Source organism: Pristis pectinata, chromosome 1, assembly GCF_009764475.1.
Source record: "Pristis pectinata isolate sPriPec2 chromosome 1, sPriPec2.1.pri, whole genome shotgun sequence".
Lineage (NCBI taxonomy): Eukaryota > Metazoa > Chordata > Chondrichthyes > Rhinopristiformes > Pristidae > Pristis > Pristis pectinata.
This window is the reverse complement of record NC_067405.1, coordinates 2,679,950-2,701,892: the sequence shown is the minus strand read 5'-3', so window position 1 is coordinate 2,701,892 and position 21,943 is coordinate 2,679,950. Positions and strand designations below refer to the sequence as shown.

At 45.8% G+C, this 21,943-nt stretch overlaps 1 protein-coding gene across 2 annotated transcripts in view; it reads right to left on the bottom strand.

The window, feature by feature from the left end:
• Window positions 1-484: 484 nt before the first annotated feature.
• Window positions 485-21,943, bottom strand: part of map3k2 (mitogen-activated protein kinase kinase kinase 2) — a 72,810-nt gene continuing 51,351 nt past the window's right edge. For both annotated transcript variants that reach the window (XM_052014347.1, XM_052014354.1), the window contains 7 exons: window positions 17,575-17,667; window positions 16,609-16,815; window positions 13,143-13,291; window positions 11,588-11,719; window positions 7,455-7,584; window positions 4,838-5,015; window positions 485-2,962 (listed from right to left, as the gene is read on the bottom strand). In XM_052014347.1, coding sequence (XP_051870307.1) covers window positions 2,737-2,962; window positions 4,838-5,015; window positions 7,455-7,584; window positions 11,588-11,719; window positions 13,143-13,291; window positions 16,609-16,815; window positions 17,575-17,667 — 1,115 coding nt within the window. In that variant the 3' untranslated portion in view covers window positions 485-2,736. The remainder of the gene's footprint in view (window positions 2,963-4,837; window positions 5,016-7,454; window positions 7,585-11,587; window positions 11,720-13,142; window positions 13,292-16,608; window positions 16,816-17,574; window positions 17,668-21,943) is intronic.

The window sequence follows — 21,943 nt, the reverse complement described above, 5'->3', positions numbered from 1 at the left end:
AGAATGTCTGTACTGCAAACCTACAGTGCATCTTGATGCCAGAACTGTTCTGTTGGTCTACATTGAGTTACATGGCCTACTTAATCTTCAGTGTGTTTCGATGAAATTATCTCCTTTTAACACAGACAGCGTACAGCACAAAATTATTTGGGGAATTATGATTACGAGCAGCTTTGACTATTTGTTCCTCTGTAAAAATAATATTGTGAACCAGATATTCTCAGATATTCTCATTTGAACTAGTGCGGTTTACAACAAATGACAAAATGCCTACCAGATTTTGGCAATTACTCAACTGACCGAGACACAGGGGAAGAGAAAGATCCAGGTTAACCATGAATCTGTCTTTATTTTTTGAGACACTCCGTACTGGACAGTTTTGCCATTAACCTATGTATACTAACTACAACCATTACTTCCACACTCCCTCCCTCCCTCCCCCACCCCACCCCACCCCACAACAGTCAACAACATTCATTGCTTGGGGAGATGCACTGCAGGCCTCTACACACTGATGCTAGTACTGTTCTGAAGGTCTGCATTGCAAGATCAAGAGCTAAACAGCCTTCCTCTGCAGGTTCATGTGACACTGCACTTTCTTGAAATTTTACCTAACCTTCTGATCCACATCTAACTGGAAAGGCAGAAAAGGCGAACAGGAGAAGAGACGCAGGGTAAAGGATGTGAAGATACAGCCACATGAAACACTGAGGATTGTAATTAAGGTTCAAACATCCGAAAGCACCCCACAGGTGCATAGATCAGAAAAAATTTGACACTGGGCTCACTATTTCAAAGAGATAGTAGAGCAAGTGACCAAAAGATGGGCCAGAGATGTTGACTTGATGGGGCAGCTTGAAATTGGGGAGGCCCAGAGGTTTAGGGAGAAAATTCTCGAGTTTGGTGCACTGACAATATTCAGCATATTGCTGGAGGCCAGAACTGGAGGGGAGCAGCGACCCTGCAGGTCTGCAGGGCTACAGGAAGCTACAGGGGGAAGGAGCGAGGGTCATGGAAGTAAAATTTTGGATGGGATTAAGTTCAAGAAACCTCAAGATAGGAAGGGACTGTTTGATGTAAAGGCTGCACTGGGAATAAAGTGAATATAATAGTTAGAAACACTTCCTAATTTGTTTTCCTCCATGTAATAATGGAAAATGAAAGTTGAACAGCTGAATTATGAGGCTACAAAAGGTGCTGAATTACCAGGCCTATGCCGTCAAATAAAGAACAATACTGTTTCATAGAAGCATGCATGTTAATCTGGAGCTGTTTTGCATAGTGTCAATCAAAGCCTCTTGCATATATTAGCCCAGGACACGGTTTTGATCAGAGTACAGTACTACTTAGGTATTTCCAGTGAGTTACAAGCAGCTAAAGAATTGCTTGCTGATGTTGTGTTTTTGTAAATTGTACCCACAAGTCTACCCTGAGACGGTCCTGGGCATTCTACTTGAACCGCTGTGGTCCTTGCGCTGATGGCTAATCCTACTGGAAGGCGCAAGGACCACAGCAATGGAAGCACCACAGAAGGGAGAGTGCAATGGCCAGATAGGTTACAGTAGCTTAGAATGGCATAACTTGTTCTCAAGAGCTGAAGTAACTCATTAACAAACCATCCTCGCGAGAATAACAAAGGATCTGTAAAAGTGGATTGAATGACACCTAGTTTGGATTGAGGAAGCATTGGTGGCTAATGTTTCGGCACTGTAAATTCCTGAGATTAATTAAGCTCAGATAATGACTTAAATTCGAGGCTCGCAGAATTCAGGAGAATCGTGCTTGGCACAGCTGGGAGTAAGACAAAGGCATCAGCTCAGTTTGCGGTAATAGTCACACGATATAACGATGCCTGTTTGGCAAGTGAAATAGCACCGGGTTTCAGACAGCACTGCAGAGATGGACTCAGTACCACTGCCCAGAGGCAACCTGATGTGAAGTCAGCCCCGGCCAGGCAGCTCTTTACCCAAGTGTCACCTCAACAGAATCCGAAGGGCAAAGACATGGAGAACAAACAACTAAAGTACTTAATTACAGGTTTGTCTGGAGTGCTGACAGTGGCAGCAGTTGTAGGCAAACATTCCAGGGCAGGCTTTAGGACACAGCTAATGCCAGCTCCTGATCAATGCCAAACCCTTGGATCTTCCTCCGCTCCATCTGGAGTACGGCTTGTTCTGGTTGATGTGGAAGTTGAAGGAAGGAGGAACTGATAATTACTGTGGTGACACAGTGCGCCTGTACCTCTATAATGATACTTCTGATTTCTATGGTGCAATACTGGACTATGGGTGAACCTGCACGGATTCCAGGCTACAGATTACATCATGGCAGATAATCCACAAAAAAACTAGCAATGCAGAAATGATTTGCATAACAGTCTCTTGTATTAGGTACTGCGGTTCAACGCATTTAGGGGGCTCAGTCTCTGCTATCGACAGAGGATAAATTCGTACAATTAGTGAGGGAACTAGGGCCAGCCACACTGCATCCGACCACCGTTAATCAGGAATGAGCTATGTAATAAAGTGCTTTACCTTGAAGAACATCAGAGTACTGTGTGAATACACTGTAAAAAACCTTCTGATCATTCCCTTTCTGAGAATGCAAAAAAATCTCATTATAAATACAAATTTAAGTATAAATTACAACCTAGGAAACACCTAGAATCACCAAAATTATACGTTGAAAAAGTGCAATCAGATAGAAAATAAATGTATCAGATGTTGAGGTTAGTTGCTAGTGACAGTGCACAAAGGTGTGGCGTAACAGTTCCTCTGCTGATGGCCTCTGCTTCACCTCCACAAATATCTTTTTCAAAAAGTCCCGACTGTGGTCTGACACACGAGGAGGCAGCTGAGGGTTTGTTGGCTGGGTGGCGATCTTGAATATTGCTGCCATGGCTTCAAACTCAGCCCAAGGGGGCTTCTCAGTGAGCATCTCCACAACCGTGCACCCAACACTCCTACAGAGGCAAATAGGCAAAACCAATGAAAAGAAACACTGGCTGCAGTGCTCCCAGAACATGTAAATCTAAGCAAAACTGATAGAAATCAACCAGAAGGTTAAAAGGACTCACAATTCCCAGGGACCATTGTTAGTTAATCCTAAGGATTGAAAGGATTATGTGAAGAGCAGGAACTCATTGTGAGATATTCAATGATTAGTGATCAATAGATCTAAAACAGACTGGTGTGGTATCTAATCTACCCAGTGGTCAAACTAGCCACTGCCACAGAAGTCTAAATTCCAATTCATATTTCTAATTAAGATGAACTGAAATATTTGAAAAGGAGAATTTACAGCAGGGCTCCTTCTGGGCCGATTCTCTGAAAGGAAGTGGGCTCAGAACTCAATGCAACATGAACAAAATTTGGTGTTGAAATCAGTTTGGTTAAGCAATAAAACTAGAGGAAGCAATTCAGAAACACTGGAACAAACTCGTCGTTGTTTAGAACAGGACATAGACAGGATGCAGAATTGGCCGGAAATATGGCAAATAGAGTTCAATCCGGAAAAGTGTGAAGTGATACACTTTGGAAGAACAAACATGAAGGCAGAGTACAAGGTTAATGGCAGGATTCTGAGCAGTGTGGAGGAACAGAGGGATCTTGGGGTCCAAGTCCATAGATCCCTCAAAGTTACTGCACAAGTTGATAGGGTGGTTAAGAAGGCGTATGGAATGTTGGCCTTCATTAATCGGGGGATTGAGTTCAAGAGCCGCGAGGTGATGTTGCAGCTCTATAAAACCCTGGTTAGACCACACTTAAGAGTATTATGTTCAGTTCTGGTCACCTCATTATAGGAAGGATGTAGAAGCTTTAGAGAGGATGCAGAGGAGATTTACCAGGATGCTGCCTGGATTAGAGAACATGTCTTATGAAGAAAGGTTGAGTGAGTCAGGGCTTTTCTTTTTGGAGTGATGCAAGATTAGAGGCAACTTCATAGAAGTGCATAAGATTATGAGGGGCATAGATAGAGTGGACAGCCAATACCTTTTCCCCAGGGCGGCAATGGCCAATACCAGAGACATCCGTTTGTCAGAGGAGGAAAGTTTAGGGGAGGTGTCAGAGGTAGGTTCTTTACACAGAGAGTGGTGGGTGCCTGGAACACACTGTTGGGGGTGGTTGTAGAGGCTGATACAACAGGGACATTTAAAAGGCTCTTAGATAGGCACATGGATGTAAGAAAAATGGAGGGTTATGGAGTGTGCAGGAGGGAAGGGCGAGATTGATCATGGAGAAGGTGAACATATAGTTCGGCACAACATCGTGGGCTGAAGGGCCCGTACTGTGCTGTAGTGTTTTGTGTTCTAAATAATGTGGAGAGATTGATGCAAAATGTAGACATTTGCAACACAAATTCTCCATCAATGGTTTGGAAACAGATCAAGGGAGTTATGCAGGTAGGACGTCCTATAAACAGCACCTGACCCATTGATCTACCTGTCCAGACTCCTAAGGAGTCGAGGATTATCCATGTGGATCAGAAATCTCTCATGCTAAGCTGAAGGAAGCAATAAGATTATGGGTGTACGCCACAGTGACTGGGTTTATCCAACAGTGTACTCTCACTCTTGGAATTGGATTACTCGTGGGATGGCCAAGTGTGACAGTGAAAAGAAAAAGAAAATCATATTGAAAAATGGGAAGCAAAGACCCAACTTATATCAGAACAACTCAAGAGTTAAATCCTTGGAGTGTGGGTCAAATCCTGATGTGGAGATTGGGAATCCCAAGACTGGCTAACACAGCTGGGCCCAGGAACCAAACATGGGGCCATTTCAGCCTCCATTAGTGTGACTGATCTCATTCACAATCCAGATCTGGTGCCAACTTACCAGATATCGGCTTTCCGGCCATAACCTTCTCCACTGATCACTTCTGGGCTCATCCAGTAAGGGGTGCCAGTGACAGACTTCATGCCCGTCCCTGACAAACAGATTGTCTGCAACCTTCGACTGGCGCCGAAATCTCCCAACTTCACATTGCCGGCAGAATCCCGTAAAATGTTTGCACCTTTCAAACAAAACGCAGCATTTTAGACCATTTCCAAGGTCCAAACTAAGCACGGGCAGCCACCCAGATCTGGCCACCCTGCTGCCAATATCATGTAATTCAGTTCCTGAGTCACCAATGATAACATATCCTGTCCAATTCATCATGTGTTTACCCTGCACTTACTCACTCACAAGGCCTTCAGTCAAAGTTGCTTTCAGTGAATCAGGTCGAGCTAAGTGTGGTGACATTAGTGATGAAACTTTGGCTATCAGGACAAGTCAGTTTTCGTAGTTGTCAGCTTGTGGGATGCAGAGCGACACAACTGTTGGTGCAGGTTGCCTCCACAGACCCAGGTTCAATCCTGACCCTGACCACGTGAGTTTCCCACCGTGCTCTGGTTTCCTCCCACATCCCAGATGTGCTAAGTTGGTGGCTGCTGTAAATTGCCCCCCAGAGTTAGTGGGTGGCAAGAGAATCGGGGGGGGGGGGGGGGGGGCAGGGGCAGAGTACTTGATAGGGATGCGAGTGAGAAAATGGATTAGTGCAGGACGGGTGTAGATGGGGGCTTGATGGTCAGTGTGAACACAGGGGGCCTGTTTCTGTGCTGTATGACTCTAGAGTGCTCTTTGTAAGCTGTGTGGGCTGCACTAAAAATAAATCTATTTCACCAAGACTTCCCAGATCAACTGGGAATTTCTAGGGTCTCCCCAGTGTGCCCATTCTTTGTGCTTGAGGCAGGAACAGGCTATTGCACGACAGAAATCATTGTGCTTACTCAACAGCTGGAGACAGGTACCCAGAACCAAGATCCCTGGATGAATTTCATTCACCTAATGACAGATCCAAAAGACACAGCCCGTTCCATCACAGGCACAGCCCTCCCCACCACTGACAGCATCTACATGAGGTGCTATCTCAAGAAGGTGGCATCTATCATCAAAGATTCCCACCATCCGGGTCACGTCCTCTCCTTGCAGTTACTGTAAGGCAGGAGGTACAGGAACCTGAAGTCCCACACCACCAGGTTCAGGAACAGCTACTTACCTACAGCCATCAGATTCTTGAACTGACCTGCACAACCCTAACCCTACCTCAGCAACGGAACACGATGGACCACCTCTTGCACTGCCGCGGACTTGTCTCGGATTGTGGGTTTTTTTTTGAACAAATGTCTCGTTTTGTACAGTCATTTTTTGTATAGTTTATATTCTGTGTGTTGTCTGCAGTTATGTGCCTCTGATGCTGCCGCAAGTTTTTCATTGCACCTGTACCTCACTGTACTTGTGCACATGACAATAAATTCAATGGCTTGACTTTAAAGAAACTGTATCCTAGCCCTTTAACTTGGTTATTGCCCTTTTGGACGAGTTCTTTCTTGGATAATGAGAAAGGGCTGAGGGAATGCTGATCCAGCTGTCCTCTGACCCACTGACAGGTGGCTGCAAAGGCCGTTTTCCTCCACCTGACTACAGGTTTGTGTCCAAGCAATGATCAGTTAAGTCCTTGAACAGTCCTAGAACCTGACAGATGTCGCCTTCTTGAGATGGCGCCTCATGTAGATGCTGTCAGTGTTGGGAACAGTTTCCTTACATTTTCCATATCTAAACTAGTCATGTTCTCGCACACCACTATCAATTTTATTTTTCGCCCCTTTTCTGGATGTGGACATCTCTGGCAAAGCCAGCATTGCCCATCCCCAACTGCCCCCTGAGAAGGTGGGGGTGAGCTGCCATCTTGAACCACTGCAGTCCTTTTGGTGAAGGTGCTCCCGCAGTGTTGTTGGGGAGGGAGCTGCACAGGATTTAGACCCAATGATGATGAAGGGCCAGTGAAACGTTTCCAAGTCAGGATGGTGCCACGACTAAGTAAGGAAATCTCTTAACCGTCTTGGCTTCATGACCAACCCCAGCTTCTCCAGTCTAACTCTGCGGCTGTGGTACCTCATCCCTGGAACCGTTCCGGTAAACCTTGCCTGGGTAATCTGTCATTTTGTGGTAGGTATTGGACAATATCCCAAGGATAAATCCCCGATCTTCACTGACATGAGACTTTTGAGTAATGGGCCCTCATCTTAACAGCTCACTCAATGGAGGGCTCTCCCTTAGAAAATTCAAGTGTCAATCTACATCTTTATGCTCAAGTCTCTGGAATAGGACGAGCCCACTGAGAGGATGAAGTGATCGACACTGAGCCATGACTGACGGTGCATATTTTAGCTCAATGACCTGACACTGGCTGGCCTATTAGTTGCATTCTGACAACTTTTGCCCATCTTTCTGATTTCCAGCCGCTCCAATATTTTGCTTTTGTGAGTGGTTCGGGATAATTCAACAGCAGAGTACTCCACAGATTAGGGTTCACTGCCAATGGAGGCTGCCGAGGAAAATGCAACCTCTTTGGACACCAAGTCCATGGTGACCATCCACGATACTAACCTCAAACCTCGGCCACACTCACCTTTTATATCTCTGTGCACAATCATGTTGCTGTGCAGATAGGAAACACCTTCCAGGATCTGCCGAGTGTACCTGCGTGTCACATTCTCTGTCAGTGCACCATAGGCTTTGAGCTGGTCCTTTATTGAACCCTTTCAAGAGACAATATCTGTTAAAAAGCCTTCTTGCAAGTTCCATTATTACTACCCCCCCCCATAATTTGTATCCTTGGAAGTCTCATGATTGCACTTTATTTGTCTACCTGCACTGCACTTTTCTCTGTAACTGCAACACTATTTTATGCATTGTCTTTTTTTCCCTTTTGTATTACCTCAGTGTACTTGTGTATGGAATGATCTGTCTGGATGGTACACACACAAAAGCTTTTCACTGTATCTCGGTATATGTGACAATAATAAACTAATTACCAATTAAATTTTTGTACCAGGCATCAAGGCTCGTTCTTCTCACCTTTCTTTAATACTCCCGGCAAAACAGTATTGGGATTGGTTTATTATTGTCACTTGTACCGAGGTACAGTGAAAAACTTGTCTTGCATACCAATCGTACAGATCAGTTCATTACACAGTGCAGTTACACTGAGTCAGTACAGAATGCATTGATGTAGTACAGGTAAAAACAATAACAGTACAAAGTGTCACAGCTACAGAGAAAGTGCAGTGCAATAAGGTGCAAGGTCACAACAAAGTAGATCGTGAGGTCAAGAGTCCATTTCATCCTGTAAGGGAACTGTTCAATAGTCTTATCACAGTGGGGTAGAAGCTGTCCTTGAGCCTGGTGGTAGATGCCCTCAGGCTCCTGTATCTTCTACCTGATGGAAGAGGGGAGAAGAGAGAATGACCTGGGTGGGTGGGGTCTTTGATTATGTTGGCTGCTTCACCAAGACAGCGAGAGGTAAAGACAGAGTCCAAGGAGGGGAGGCTGGTGTCCGTGATGCACTGGGCTGTGTCCACAACTGGTAGGCAAACCAAATTTCTAGAAATACCATAAGCAGGGTAATTTTTTACGTTTATTGTGTGAACTTTGTCCTTGTACAATAAACTCATTTTCATTTTAGAATGCACTGACTTGAAGTTCGTTCTCTTTACGATGGCAGCTATTAAAACATTGTCACTTTGAATCAGAAATTAATTCCGCTGTTCTATTTCTTTGCCATTACAAATTTCCCTGGAGTCAGTTAGAGCCAATTTTCATTGATTATACATAGGCTTCACTGGCAAGGCCATCCCTAACTGGGTGACATTCTCTCTTCTCCCCTCTTCCATCAGGCAGAAGATACAGGAGCCTGAGGGCACATACCACCAGGCTCAAGGACAGCTTCGATCCCACTGTGATAAGCTATTGAACGGTTTCCTTGTATGATGAGATGGACTCTTGACCTCACAGTTATGACCTTGCACCTTATTGTCTACCTGCAATGCACTTCCCTGTAGCTGTGACACTTTACTCAGTATTCTACTATTTTTACCCTGTACTACCTCAATGCACTGTGTGATGAGTTGATCTGACAAACAGTATGCAAGACAAGTTTTTCACTGTACCTCAGTACCAATAAATCTGTTGTTACATGTGGGCTACACTCAAAAGGGATAACCTTCCCTCATAGCTGTTAGAGGATCGGACGGGTGTTTACATAAATGGCCTAATTACTGGCTTTAAATTTGCATTCCAGATTTTATTGATTAAATTTTACCAGGTTTACCAGGGATGCTGCCTGGATTAGAGGGTATGAGCTATAAGGAAAGGTTGGACAAACTTGGGTTGTTTTCTCTGGAGTGTCAGAGGCTGAGGGGAGACCTGATAGAGCCTTTTTCCCAGGGTAGAAATGTTGAATATTAGATGGCACAGGTTTAAGGTGAGAGGAAGAAAGTTTAAAGAAGATGTGAGGGGCAAGTTTTTTTTTGTACACAGAGTGGTGGGTCCCTGGGGTGGTGGTGGAAGCAGATACGATATTGGTGTTTCAGAGGCTGTTAGACAGACACGTGGATATGCAGGGAATGGAGGGATATGGATCATGGGCAGGCTGGAGGGATACGGATCATGGGCAGGCAGAAGGGATTCGTTTGGCACAGACATGGTGGGCTGAAGTTCCTGTTCTATCAGTGAACTCGATGGGTTTCTACAAGCTGGTGGTTTCACAGTTACCGTTACTGAGGCAACTACTTTATTAAATTATCTGGATTTAAACTGCACAGCTGCTGTGCTAGTTTCTCAGAGCAACAGCACAGATACACCCAGTAACGAACAGTGGATGCAGCCACTGCCTACGTTATGAAAGTTAAATCTTTACATAGTCTTTAATTATTGAGCAGTTTAAATTTTTACAATGCACATTTCATATAATGCAAACTGTATTCTGTAGAGACTGCCAAATGTCTGACATTGCCACTCTGCTTGTGGGTTCTGAGCTGGGAAATGGGAATGGTGGAGTACATCCTGTGGGTAGAGCAAGCACTGGGCCCTCACTGGGCTGTGCACACATCACGAGAGGCAATAGATAGGGTAGACAGTCAGAATCTGTTCCCCAGGGTAGAAATGTCAAACACCAGAGGATGTGCTTTTAAGGTTAGAGGGGGGAAATTTAAAGGTGATGCAGAGAGTGGTAGGTGCCTGGAATGGATTACCAGGGGCAGGAGTGGAAGCAGGCAGTTTGGTGGAGTTTAAGAGGCTTTTAGATAAACACATGATTATAAAGGGAACAGGGGGATGTGGATGATACACAGGAGGAGGACATTTAGTATAAATTGGCATCAAGATCGGCACAACTTTGTGGGCCAAATGGCCTATCCCATGCTGTTTTATGTTCTATGTAATTTAACTCTCCAGCTGCCAATGAGAGACTTAAATCCTGAAAGGGATATGGATCATCTGTCAAGGACCACAAAAGAATTATGCCCATGTTATGGCTGAAACCATGCAACAGCCTTTACTTAAGCTTTGATGTTATTTTTGTGTGCAGGACTGGTTGCCTCATTATACAGGAAGGTGGAGGCTTTGGAGAGGGTGCAGAAGAGGTTCACCAGGATGCTGCCTGGATTAGAGGGTATGAGCTGTAAGGAAAGGTTGGACAAACTTGGGTTGTTTTCTCTGGAGTGGCAGAGGCTGAGGGGAGACCTGATAGAGGTTTATAAAATTATGAGAGGCAGAGGTAGAATAGACAGTCAAGAGTCTTTTTCCCAGGGTGGAAAAGTCAAACACTAGCTTTAAGGTGAGAGGGGGAAAGTTTAAAGGAGATGTGCAGGGTATGTTTTTGTTTTACACAGAGAGCGGTGGGTGCCTGGAATGTGCTGCCAGGGGTGGGGGTGGAGGCAGATACGATAGTGGCGTTTCAGAGGCATTTAGACGGGCACGTGAACAGGCAGGAATGGAGGGACACGGACCACGTGCAGACAGATTTAGTTCAATTTGGCATCATGGTTGGTACAGACATAGTGGGCCGTAGGGCCTGTTCCTGTGCTGTACCATTCTGTGTTTGTTCTATCACTCCTCTCGTCTGTTCCTCTTGAACTCCATAACTGGAGTATTTATTACCAAAATGAAAACACATCAATAGCTTTCTCTCTCCCCTCTGGGATGTTCTGCTTTACCAAGTGAGATCGCAAAGTCTAACATGTGCAGCTCATTTTAAATTTAGCCGTTGATAAATTCTGTCCACACTTCTTACTGCCTCGGTAAAGCAGCCAACATAATCAAAGACCCCACCCACCCCGGACATTCTCTCTTCCCCTCCCGTCAGGCAGAAGATACAAAAGCCTGAAAGCATGTACCACCAGGCTCAAGGACAGCTTCTATCCCGCTGTTATGACTATTGAACGGTTCCCTAGTACGATAAAATGGACTCTTCACCTCACAATCTACCTCGTTATGACCTTGCACTTTATTGTCTGCCTGCACTGCACTTTCTCTGTAACTGTAACACCTTATCTTGCATTCTGTTATTGTTTTACCTTGTACTACCTCAATGCACTGTTGTAATCAATTGATCTGTATAAACAGGGTGCAAGACAAGCTTTTCAGAGAACCTCGGTACAAGTGACAATAATTATAAACCAATAACTTTCAAACTATTGATCAAAGAATGTAACCTGTGAAGAATTGGTGTGATTATTAATCCCCAGGTGTCCTTTAACTTACCCCTGGCATATATTCCATAAAGATAGAAAGAGTTCTCTCCTGAGGGTCTCTCAAACAGCCATAGTACTGAACAATCCTCTCATGTTGGAGGTTCTTCAGTAACTGGATCTCACATTCAAGAGCATTTACCTCCTATGAAGAATTAAAAACTCCTGTTAGTGCTGTTAGAAAATCCCAAATGTGCAAGTTGTTATGATCATGGAATGCACATTTTCAACGTCACTTTTCTGAACAATAGCCCAAAGCCCCATTGATCCTAATGCTTCTGACAGCTCCCATGTCCCACCCTACCCCAACGATACAGATCCAGCAATAGAGACACAGAACATGGAAAGAGGCCTTTCGGCCCACTCTGTCCATGCTGGGGAGTTGTGCAAAAGGCGTTCACTCAATGAGTGGTGGAGTCTGAGTGGGCAGTGGAGGCAGACAAATAACATTCAAAAAAGTGACCAACCATCAAATAACTGCAGATGCTAGAAATTCAAAATAAAAAGACAAATGCTTGTAATAATCAGCACACTTGGCTACATCTGTGAAGAGAAGACAGTTAATGTTTCAATTCAATGACCAGTCCTGATGAAGGATCATTAACTGGAAACTATTTCTCTCTGCTTAGGTGCTTCCTGACCTCCAATATTTTCTTTTTCAAAGCTGCATTTTAAAAAGTTCCTTGATGAGCCCTTGAAGAACCAGACTTTCAGTGCTACAGACTGCGAGCTGGGCAGTGGGATTAATCTAAGGTCCAGTTTGGTGCACAATGGACAAGATAAGATAATAAGATATCTTTAATTAGTCACATGTACATCGAAACACACAGTGAAATGCATCTTTCGCGTAGAGTGCACAGGTTACTGCTCTGAACTGGAACCATTCTGGGTCAAAGAGTCCATGGTATTCAGCACTTTGCAGAGCATTAATAAAACTATTTATTTCACAGCTCTCTGCATTTATTTGCTTAATTGCTTGTCTGTACAAGTTGTATTACCTTCTGGATCTGGGAATCAGCAAAGGACAACAGCAGGAGGCAGCTATCACACCTGCTGCACCTTTCCTTTGGAACTGATTGTCCCTTAACTCCTTCTTGACTCCCTATCCCATCAGAAATCCACAGTCCCTTTTTGTTATTGACCTGCAGCCTCAACAGCACTTGGGGAAGAACTCTGAATTTCTACTATTCTTCGTGTAAAGAAGTGCTTCCTGGCAGTACCCCTGAAGATGCATCTTTTGCGTAGAGTGTTCTGGGAGGCAGCCCGCAAGTGTCGCCATGCTTCCAGTGCCAACATAGCATGCTCACAGCTCCTAACCGGCACGTCTTTGGAATGTGGAAGGAAACCAGAGCACCCGGAGGAAACCCACACAGACACGGGGAGAATGTACGAACTCCTTACAGACAGCGGCGGGAATTGAATCTGGGTCTCTGGCGCTGTAAAGTGTTACGCTAACCGCTACACTACCGTGCCCATTGGGCTGAAAGGCCTGTTTCTGCACAGAGATGAACAGAACTACCTGCCAGCACCCTGCTTCCCATGGCCCTCGTGCCCTGCCGGACTCTCACCTTGCTCGTCTCAGGACTATCGGAGTCGAACTGAACTTGTTTCACTGCCAGTTCTCTTGCAGTATCAGCGTCGTAGCACAAGTACACCCTGCCAAAGGCCCCCTGGCCCAGAAGCTTGCCCAGTCGCCAATTCGAAGGCGCTCTTGGAGCTAAAAAAATAGCAAAATGTGACAACATCATTGAGTGCAGTGTTTTTTTATATTACATTAACTTTTGGGATGTGATCTTTGCAGGTATCATTACCAAAGCTAAACTGCCTTGAGGAGATGGGTGAAATGCTGGCGTCCACAGTGAAGTATCTCAACAGTGCTTTGTGGAATCCCAGAGGACTTTGACACGGCAATGATGAAAGAAGGGGAACTATATTACCAAATGTGATTTGTAGGTAAAAAGATCACATGCTGCACGCTTGGTCGTTATAACCAGAAGCTGCCAATTATCATACCCGGCTATAGGAAAGATGCCATTAAGCTGGAAAGGGTTCAGAGGAGATTTACAAGGATATTGCCGGGACTCGAGGGACTGGGTTATGGAGAGAGGTTGAGCAGGTTGGGACTTCTATTCCTTGGAGCAAAGGAGAATGAGGGGTGACCTTTTAGAGGTATATAAAATCATGAAGGGAATAGAAAGACTGTGCGCATTCACCAGGGTTGGGGAATCAAGAACTACAGGGCATAGGTATACGGTGAGAGGGCAGAAATTTAATAGGAACCTGAGGGGCAACTTTTTCACCCAGAGGGTGGTCAGTATATGGAACGAGCTGCCAGGGGAAATGGTAAAGGCAGGTACATTAACAACATTTCAGAGCTATGGATAGGAAAGGTTCAGAGGGATATGGGCCAAACTTGGTCAAATGGGACTAGCTTAGGTTGTAAGCTTGGTCGGCATGGACCAGTTGGGCCAAAGGGCCCATTTCCATGCTGTATGACTCTTATGATAATCTTGGAAAGGATAGGAAGTCAACGTTCCAGTCACTGCCTGCGTGGGATGTTGGGTGTATGGAGCCTGGGTGAGAGTCTGGGATGCGCTTCCCTCAGTCAAACTCTCCCACACCCAAAGTCATGAGGGTGAAGCTCCTGGAACACCAGGCACCTGCGTAACCAGTTATCTGGGACTGGTCAACACCTGCAGGGAGAGTGAGTGAATTGGGAAATGGAAGATGCAGCGAATGGAGGCGCTGCAGTGTTAGGTCGGTCTGGGATTTACGGGACATTACAGAGTACACCCGTTACTCTGCATATCTGATCGTCAAAGTGCTCAGGGGAAAGGAGGGTGAAAGAGCAGCTCGATGAATCAACAGCCTTTGGTTACTTTTGTAAAGGTTTTGGATGCAGCAGAGATCCTCCCCGGGTTACGACTGCCCGACTTATAGACACCTTGTACATAACGATGAGCGCTCGGGAGACCGGCAGGATGGAAGGGGGTGGATTTACCAGCTGCTGCAGGCATCTTCTGTCGGGTGGGAACAGGGCGGTTCCCCCCACCTTCTCTCCTCAACCCTGAGCCCCAACAACTGGGGGCTGGGTGGAGCCGAGCAGAGCTGGGAGCGCTGAGCTGACTCTCTCACCCACTGGAGAAGTTTTATGAGGCCGGCTGGTGGCCGCTCTTCCCACCCCTGCTCGCTCTCTCGTCACTGCTGTTTCTGTGACCCTCTCCCACACACTGTTTTCTGTTCATTTCCGATTTATGGACAGTTTGGGTTATGGACAGTTCTCAGGAACAGAACCGGGTCATAACCCAGGGACCCTGTATTCTCATCTGGCCGCTAAATCTTCACATGGGTCAGAGGGGGAATCCAAATAAATCCAAAACCCCTTTAGGAGATCTCACTGCACCATAGCTATGGTTTGTTGCCTCATCAGTGGGTATGGTAGCTTGTAGGTCCCTCAGCAGCAGTAATTCACCACGGCAGTTCAAGCAGCAGAGAGTTGTGAACGCAGCCCAGTCCATCACGCAAACCAGCCTCCCCTCTATTGACTCCACCTACACTTCCCACAATGCTTCCCCCTCCGGAAAGCAGCCAACAAAATGAAGGACCGCTCCCACCCAGTCATTCTCCCTTCGCTCCTCTCCCGTCAGGCAGAAGATACAAAAGCTTGAGAACACGTACCACCAGGCTCAAGGACAACTTCTATCCCGCTGTTATCAGACTCCTGAACGGACCTCTCATACCCTAAAAGATGAACTCTTGATCTCCCAATTGACCTCGTCGTAGCCCTTGCACTTTGTCTACCTGCACTGCACACTCTCTGTAACTGCAACACTATATTCTGCATTCTGTTTTCCTTTGTACTACTTCGATGTACTAATGTACGGAATGACCTGTCTAAATGGCACACAATCAAAAGCTTTTCACCGTATCTCAGTACATGTGACAGTAATAATAAACCAAACCAAGCAGTTCACAAAAAACTCTCACTCCTATGGAACCAATCACAAGGTCAGAGCATCCAAAATTACTTTATAGCCAGTGTGTTACTTCCAAATGCAGTTGCTGCTGGGTGCTCTATAATTGTCTCCAATCCCCTGTTGTTAAGAAAAGATTTACAAGGATGTTGCCAGGACTCGAGGGCCTGAGTTATAGGGAGAGGTTGGTCAGGCTAGATCTTTATTCTTTGGAATGTAGGAGAATGAGGGGCGACCTTATAGAAGTGTTTAAAAATTATGAGAGGCACAGATAAGGTGGATGGTAACAGTCTTTTCCCCAGGGTAGGGGAGTCCAAAACTAGGGGGCATAGGTTTAGGGTGAGGGGGGAAAGATTTAAAAGTGACCTGAGGAGCAACCTTTTCATGCAGAGGGTGGTGAGTGTATGGAACGAGCTGCCAGAGGAAGTGGGTGAGGCAGGTACAACAGTATCATTTAAGAAGCACTTGGATCGGTACATGGAGGGGCGGGGCTTGGAGGGATATGGGCCGAACACAGGAAATTGGGACTAGATGGGTGGGCACCGTGGTCAGCATGGACTGGTTGGGCCGAAGGGCCTGTATCCATGCTGTATTGCTTAACAACTCTGTGACTCTACTGGTAAATGGTAAATTGGTTATTATTGCCACATGTACTGAGGTACAGTGAAAAACTTTGTCTTGCATGCCATCCACACAGATCATTTCATCACATCAGTGCATCGAGGTAGCACAAAGGAAAACAATAACAGAATGCAGAATAAAGTGTTACAGTTACAGAGAAAGTGCAGTGCAGGCTGACAATAAGGTGCAAGGCCATGACGAGGTAGATTGGGAGGTCAAGAAATCACCTAAGGTTGCTTTCAGCAGTGGAGCCATGATTGGGGGTGAAATGGAAATGAGGATGAATCCAATTGATCTGTGGTAACGGGTACCGGTCCTTCCTTGTGATACCCCAAACAATATAATGTACTCGTCAACCTGTGGAATCACAAGCCTCTCTATACAGAGCCCTGCGTAACCTGCACCCACGCACGAACACGAGGCATGGTGTGAACCTTACAACGGCTGGGGGGGCTGATGTCCATGACGGACAGCGTCGGGTTATCGATGTCACTGCCCCTTCTCCTCATCCTGCTTTCCTCGTACTCCGGAGTGAAAACACTGCTCCCACTGCTGGTGCTCAGTGAAAGTTCCGTGGGACTGAAGTTAACGGGAGAGCGGAAAGTGTTTCCATGCGTCCTTCTTGCCCTGGGAAACGTCTTACGACCTGCAGCAAGAGGCGAAGAGAAATACACCATCTTAATACGTCGTAGGCAAAATCAGAAGGCAATGGATTGCGAGAAGGTGGGCTGTTCATGCAACTATAGGGGCAGTGGGATAGATACTTGGTGCTCCAGAATTTCTCCAACTTCCAGTAACCACTCCCCTCTGTCCTTTCCTTTCCTCTCTTATCCCACCAGCCCCCATCACCCCATCTCTTTCCCCTCCCTTGTCCTCTCCATCTGCCCATCACCCACACACTCCTCCCACTGGTTCCTCTCCTCCCTCCCATTATTCCAGGGTCCACTATCCTCTCAGATTCCATCTTCTTCAGCTCTTTGTCACTTCCACCTCTCACCTCCCAGCTCCTGACATCAATCCCACTCTCCCCCACCCCTCTCACCTGGATCCGACTATCACCTGCCAGCTCTTGCTCCACCCCTTCCCCCTACCTTTTTATACTGGCTATCTCCCCCATTTCTTTCCAGTCCTGATGAAGGGTCTCGACCCGAAATACCGACTGCCCATTTCCCTCCACAGATGCTGCCTGGCCCGCTGAGTTCCTCCGGCTTTCTGTGTGTTGCTCCGGAAAGAATCTGCCTGGAATCGGCAGCTGAGGAACTCAGAAGCATCTTGGTTTCCCACCCGTCCCGGTATCACTCCATCTGAAGACCGAGGAGTTCGACACCTGTTCCGGTCTCACTGCTGGGGAAGAAAGGGGTTATGGCACGTCACCTTCTCAGGGTTGGGTTTAGCCGGTACTCACCGTCAGTGTAGTCATGATGATGGTAGGGGATGTGATATCTTCGTGGGTACGTCCCACCCTTCCCTATTTTATCAAATGTTGGAATATCACAATCTGCAATAAGGAAAACATGTCGATTTGGTTTACCTCGGAAAGAAATTTACAGAAACCACCTATCGCTCTGGCTGATGATTGTGCTGTACTGTACGGATTGTGCTGTTCCTGTGCTGCTCTATGTTCTACTGCACAGAAGCCTCCTCTAAGCACATCACATCTTCTTCCTGTGTTTATCTCGCTCTCCTTATACCTTCGTAAGAAACAAAGAAAAAGCAGGAGGCCATTTGGCCCCTCGAGCCTGCTCCCCATTCAATAAGATCGTGGCTCATCATTTACCTCAGCACCACCTTTCTGCACTAACCCCATTACCTTGATTCCCTTTATCAGAGTCAGGTTTATTATCACCGACTTGTATGCTGTGAAATGTGTTGTTTTGCGGCAGCAGTACAGTGCAAAGTCATAAAATTACTGTAAATTACAAAAATAAATAAATACTGCAAAAAAAACAAATTAGCGTTCATGGACTGTTCAGAAATCTGGTGGCGGAGGGGAAGAAGCTGTTCCTGAATCATTGAGTGTGGGTCTTCAGGCTCCTGTACCTCCTCCCCGATGGTAATAACGAGAAGAGGGCATGTCCTGGGTGGCGAGGGTCCTCAGTGACGGATGCCTATCAATCTCTGTCTTAATTGCTTCATCATGCAACCACTCACCACGTTCCACATTCTCACCATCCTCAGGATAAAGAAATTTCTCCTGAAAATTTCCTTTTGGATTTGGTAATGACTGATGTATATTTATAAGATAAGACAAGATATCTTTATTAGTCACATGTACTTCGAAACACACAGTGAAATGCATCTTTTGTGTAGAGTGTACTGGGGACAGCCCACAAGTGTCACCACACTTCCAGCGCTAACATAGCATGCCCACAGCTTCCTAACCTGTATGTCTTTGATCTCCCCATAAGTGAAAGGATGATCCCAATTTCCAGCTATTGAACCTCTCCACAAGTATTAGTATTCTCAGGGCACCCTCAGTCTGAATGCATTTTTTCAGAATGGCGGGGGGGGGGGGGGGAGGGGGGTCACCCATTTATGACAGATATGAAAAGAAATTTCTTCTCTCACAGTCGGGAACCTTTGGAATTCTCTACCTCAGAGGTCTGTAGAGGCTGAATCATTGAATATATTCAAAGTGAAGGTAGATCGAGTTTTGGTCTTTAGAGGAGGCAGTCTTTAAAGTAAGAGTGGAGAATTTTGGTCTTTAAGGTGAGAGGGGAGAAATTTAAAAGATCTGGGGGGTAAATTTTTCAAGCAGAGAGTGGTACTTATCTGGAATAAGCTGACAGAAGAGCTAGTGGAGGCAGTTACAACATTTAAACAGCATTTGGACAGGTACTTGGATAGGAAGGATGTAGAGGGATATGGGCCTAAAGCGGGCAAATGGGATTAGCATGAATAGGCATCACAGTCAGCATGGACATGCTGGGCCAAAAGGGCCCATCTCTTGCAATATGCTTCTATGATTCTGTGAATCAATAGTTATGGGGAAATAGACAGAAAAGTTGGACAAACAGAATGGTGATACATTTGGCCTATTCCTACTTCACATTCGAGTTAGGCTGCATCTGGAGGATTGCATTCGATTCTGGTCGCCCTATTACAGGAAGGATGTGGAGGCTTTGGAGAGAGGGTGCAGAAGAGGTTCACTAGGATGCTGCCTGGATTAGAGGACGTGTGCTATAAGGAGAGGTTGGACAAACTTGGGTTATTTTCTCTGGACTGGCGGAGGCTGAGGGGAGACCTGATAGACATTTATAAGATTATGAGAGGCACAGATAGACAGTCGGTATCTTTTTCCCAGGGTTGAGGACATGCATTTAAGGTGAGAGGATACAAGTTCAAAGGAGATGTGCGGGGCAAGTTTTTCTTTTTACACAGAGAGCGGTGGGTGCCTGGAACTGCTGCTAGGGGTGGTGGTGGAGGCAGATACGATAGAGGTGTTTAAGAGGCTCTTAGACAGGCACACGAATATGCAGAGGATGGAGGGATATGGACATTGCGTAGGCAGAAGGATTAATTTAGCTTGGCGTTTAATTAGTTTGACACATCGTGGGCTGAATTGCCTGTTCCTGTGCTGTACTGTTCTGTGTTCTATATTCGAATATTTACCTTGCTGGAGAAGTAAGCCATAGCCTGGTTAATCTTTGCTGATATAGTTACAAGCTCTCCTTTCTGATATAATCTTTTTAAAACTTTTTCCTGTAATTTTATCAGAACTGGCATTGGGCAATCTTCACTAAAAATCTACAAAGAAGCCAGCTGAAATCAGAAAAACATACTGCTGGAGGAAGTCATATAAGTACGAGAGGACATGGCTTTAGGGTGAAAGGGGAAAGGTTTAGGGGGAACTTCTTCACTCAAAGAGTGGTAGGAGTATGGAATGGGCTGCCATCTGATGTGGTAAATGCGGGCTCGCTCTTAACTTTTAAGAGTAGATTGGATAGATACATGGATGAGAGGTCTGGAAGGGTATGGGCTGGGGGCAGGTAGATGGGACTAGCAGAATAATGTTTCAGCACAGACTAGAGGGGCCGAATGGCCTGTTTTCTGTACTGTAGTTTTTTTATGGTTCATTGGGTCCAGATGAAGGGTCTTGACTGTCCATTTCCCTCCACAGAAGCTGCCTGACCCACTGAGTTCCTCCAGCAGTTTGTTCTTTGCTCCAGTTTCCAGCATTTGAAGTCTCTCGTATCTCCAGCTGACAACAGACCTGCAAGCAGGATCTATAACCACACTCAATATTCCGCAATGGCAGTGACACACTTCATTATGCCTGTGCTGGGTTTTGAAGTTCTCTTTTTAGTCTCCCTCTTTCTAGCCTGCCTACAGCTCTGCAAATGTCGTCTCTTCAAGTGTTTATCCAAATATATTCAGTTGCACTCTTCACGCCGATAAACCCCTTCATCCCTTCTCTGCTCTCATCTTTCTTCAATGCCTACCCTCCCTAAAACGAGCACCCAACACCCAAACGCCATCTTGTGCGGACAGATTCTGCTCTAACTCCATCTACAAGTTTGCAGATGATGCCACCGTTGTCGGCCGTATCTCAAACAGCGATGAGTCGGAGTACAGGAAGGAGATAGAGAGCTTAGTGGAATGGTGTCATGACAACAACCTTGCCCTCAATGTCAACAAAAGAGCTGGTCATTGACTTCAGGAAAGGGGGTGGTGTACATGCACCTGTCTACATCAATGGTGCTGAGGTCGAGAGGGTTGAGAGCTTCAAGTTCCTGGGAGTGAACATCACCAACAGCCTGTCCTGGTCAAACCATGTAGAAGACATGGCCAAGAAAGCTCACCAGCGCCTCTACTTCCTCAGGAGGCTAAAGAAATTTGGTTTGTCCCCTTTGACTCTCACCAACTTTTACACATGCACCATAGAAAGCATCCTATCTAGATGTATCACGGCTTGGTACGGCAACTGCTCTGCCCAGGACCGCAAGAAGCGGCAGAGAGTTGTGGACACAGCCCAGCGCATTACGGACACCAGCCTCCCCTCCTTAGAGTCCAGCATAATCAAAGACCCCACCCACCCGGGACATTCCCTCTTCCCTCCTCTTCCATCGGGTAGAAGATACAGGAGCCTGAGGGCACGTACCACCAGGCTCAAGGACAGCTTTTACCCCACTGTGATAAAGACTATTGAACAGTTCCCTTAGACAATGAGATGGACTACGACCTCACGATCTACCTTGTTGTGACCTTGCACCTTATTGCACTGCACTTTCTCTGTAGCTGTGACACTTTACTCTACTGTTACTGTTTTTACCTGTACTACATCAATGCACTCTGTACTAACTCAATGTAACTGCACTGTGTAATGAATTGACCTGTACGATCGGATTGTAAGACAAGCTTTTCACTGTACCTCAGTACAAGTGACAATAATAAACCAATACATGTGCACAGTTGTCTTGAGCATATTTCTAATGCCTGCTTCAAAGGACACTGGACTGCCATCAGTGAAGAGTCCGGACTGACTGCTCATGTCCTAACCTTTCACTCCGCAGGTTACAAAAGGAACAACACAATATTCCACCATTTTTTGTTATTTTATGGATCCATTTATAGATTGATCAGCATCAACCAGTTCTAATTAACTGGTATTCTGCAATTTGGATCCTTACCTCCATGTTAATTTTACATGTCTCACATTTAACTACAATGCTGCCTTGTAGCATACTTGCTTTTTTTTCCTTTTCCAGAGGAGGTTTATTCCGTGATTACAGCATCACATTATTACAATATTACAGTATTCCACGATTCACCCT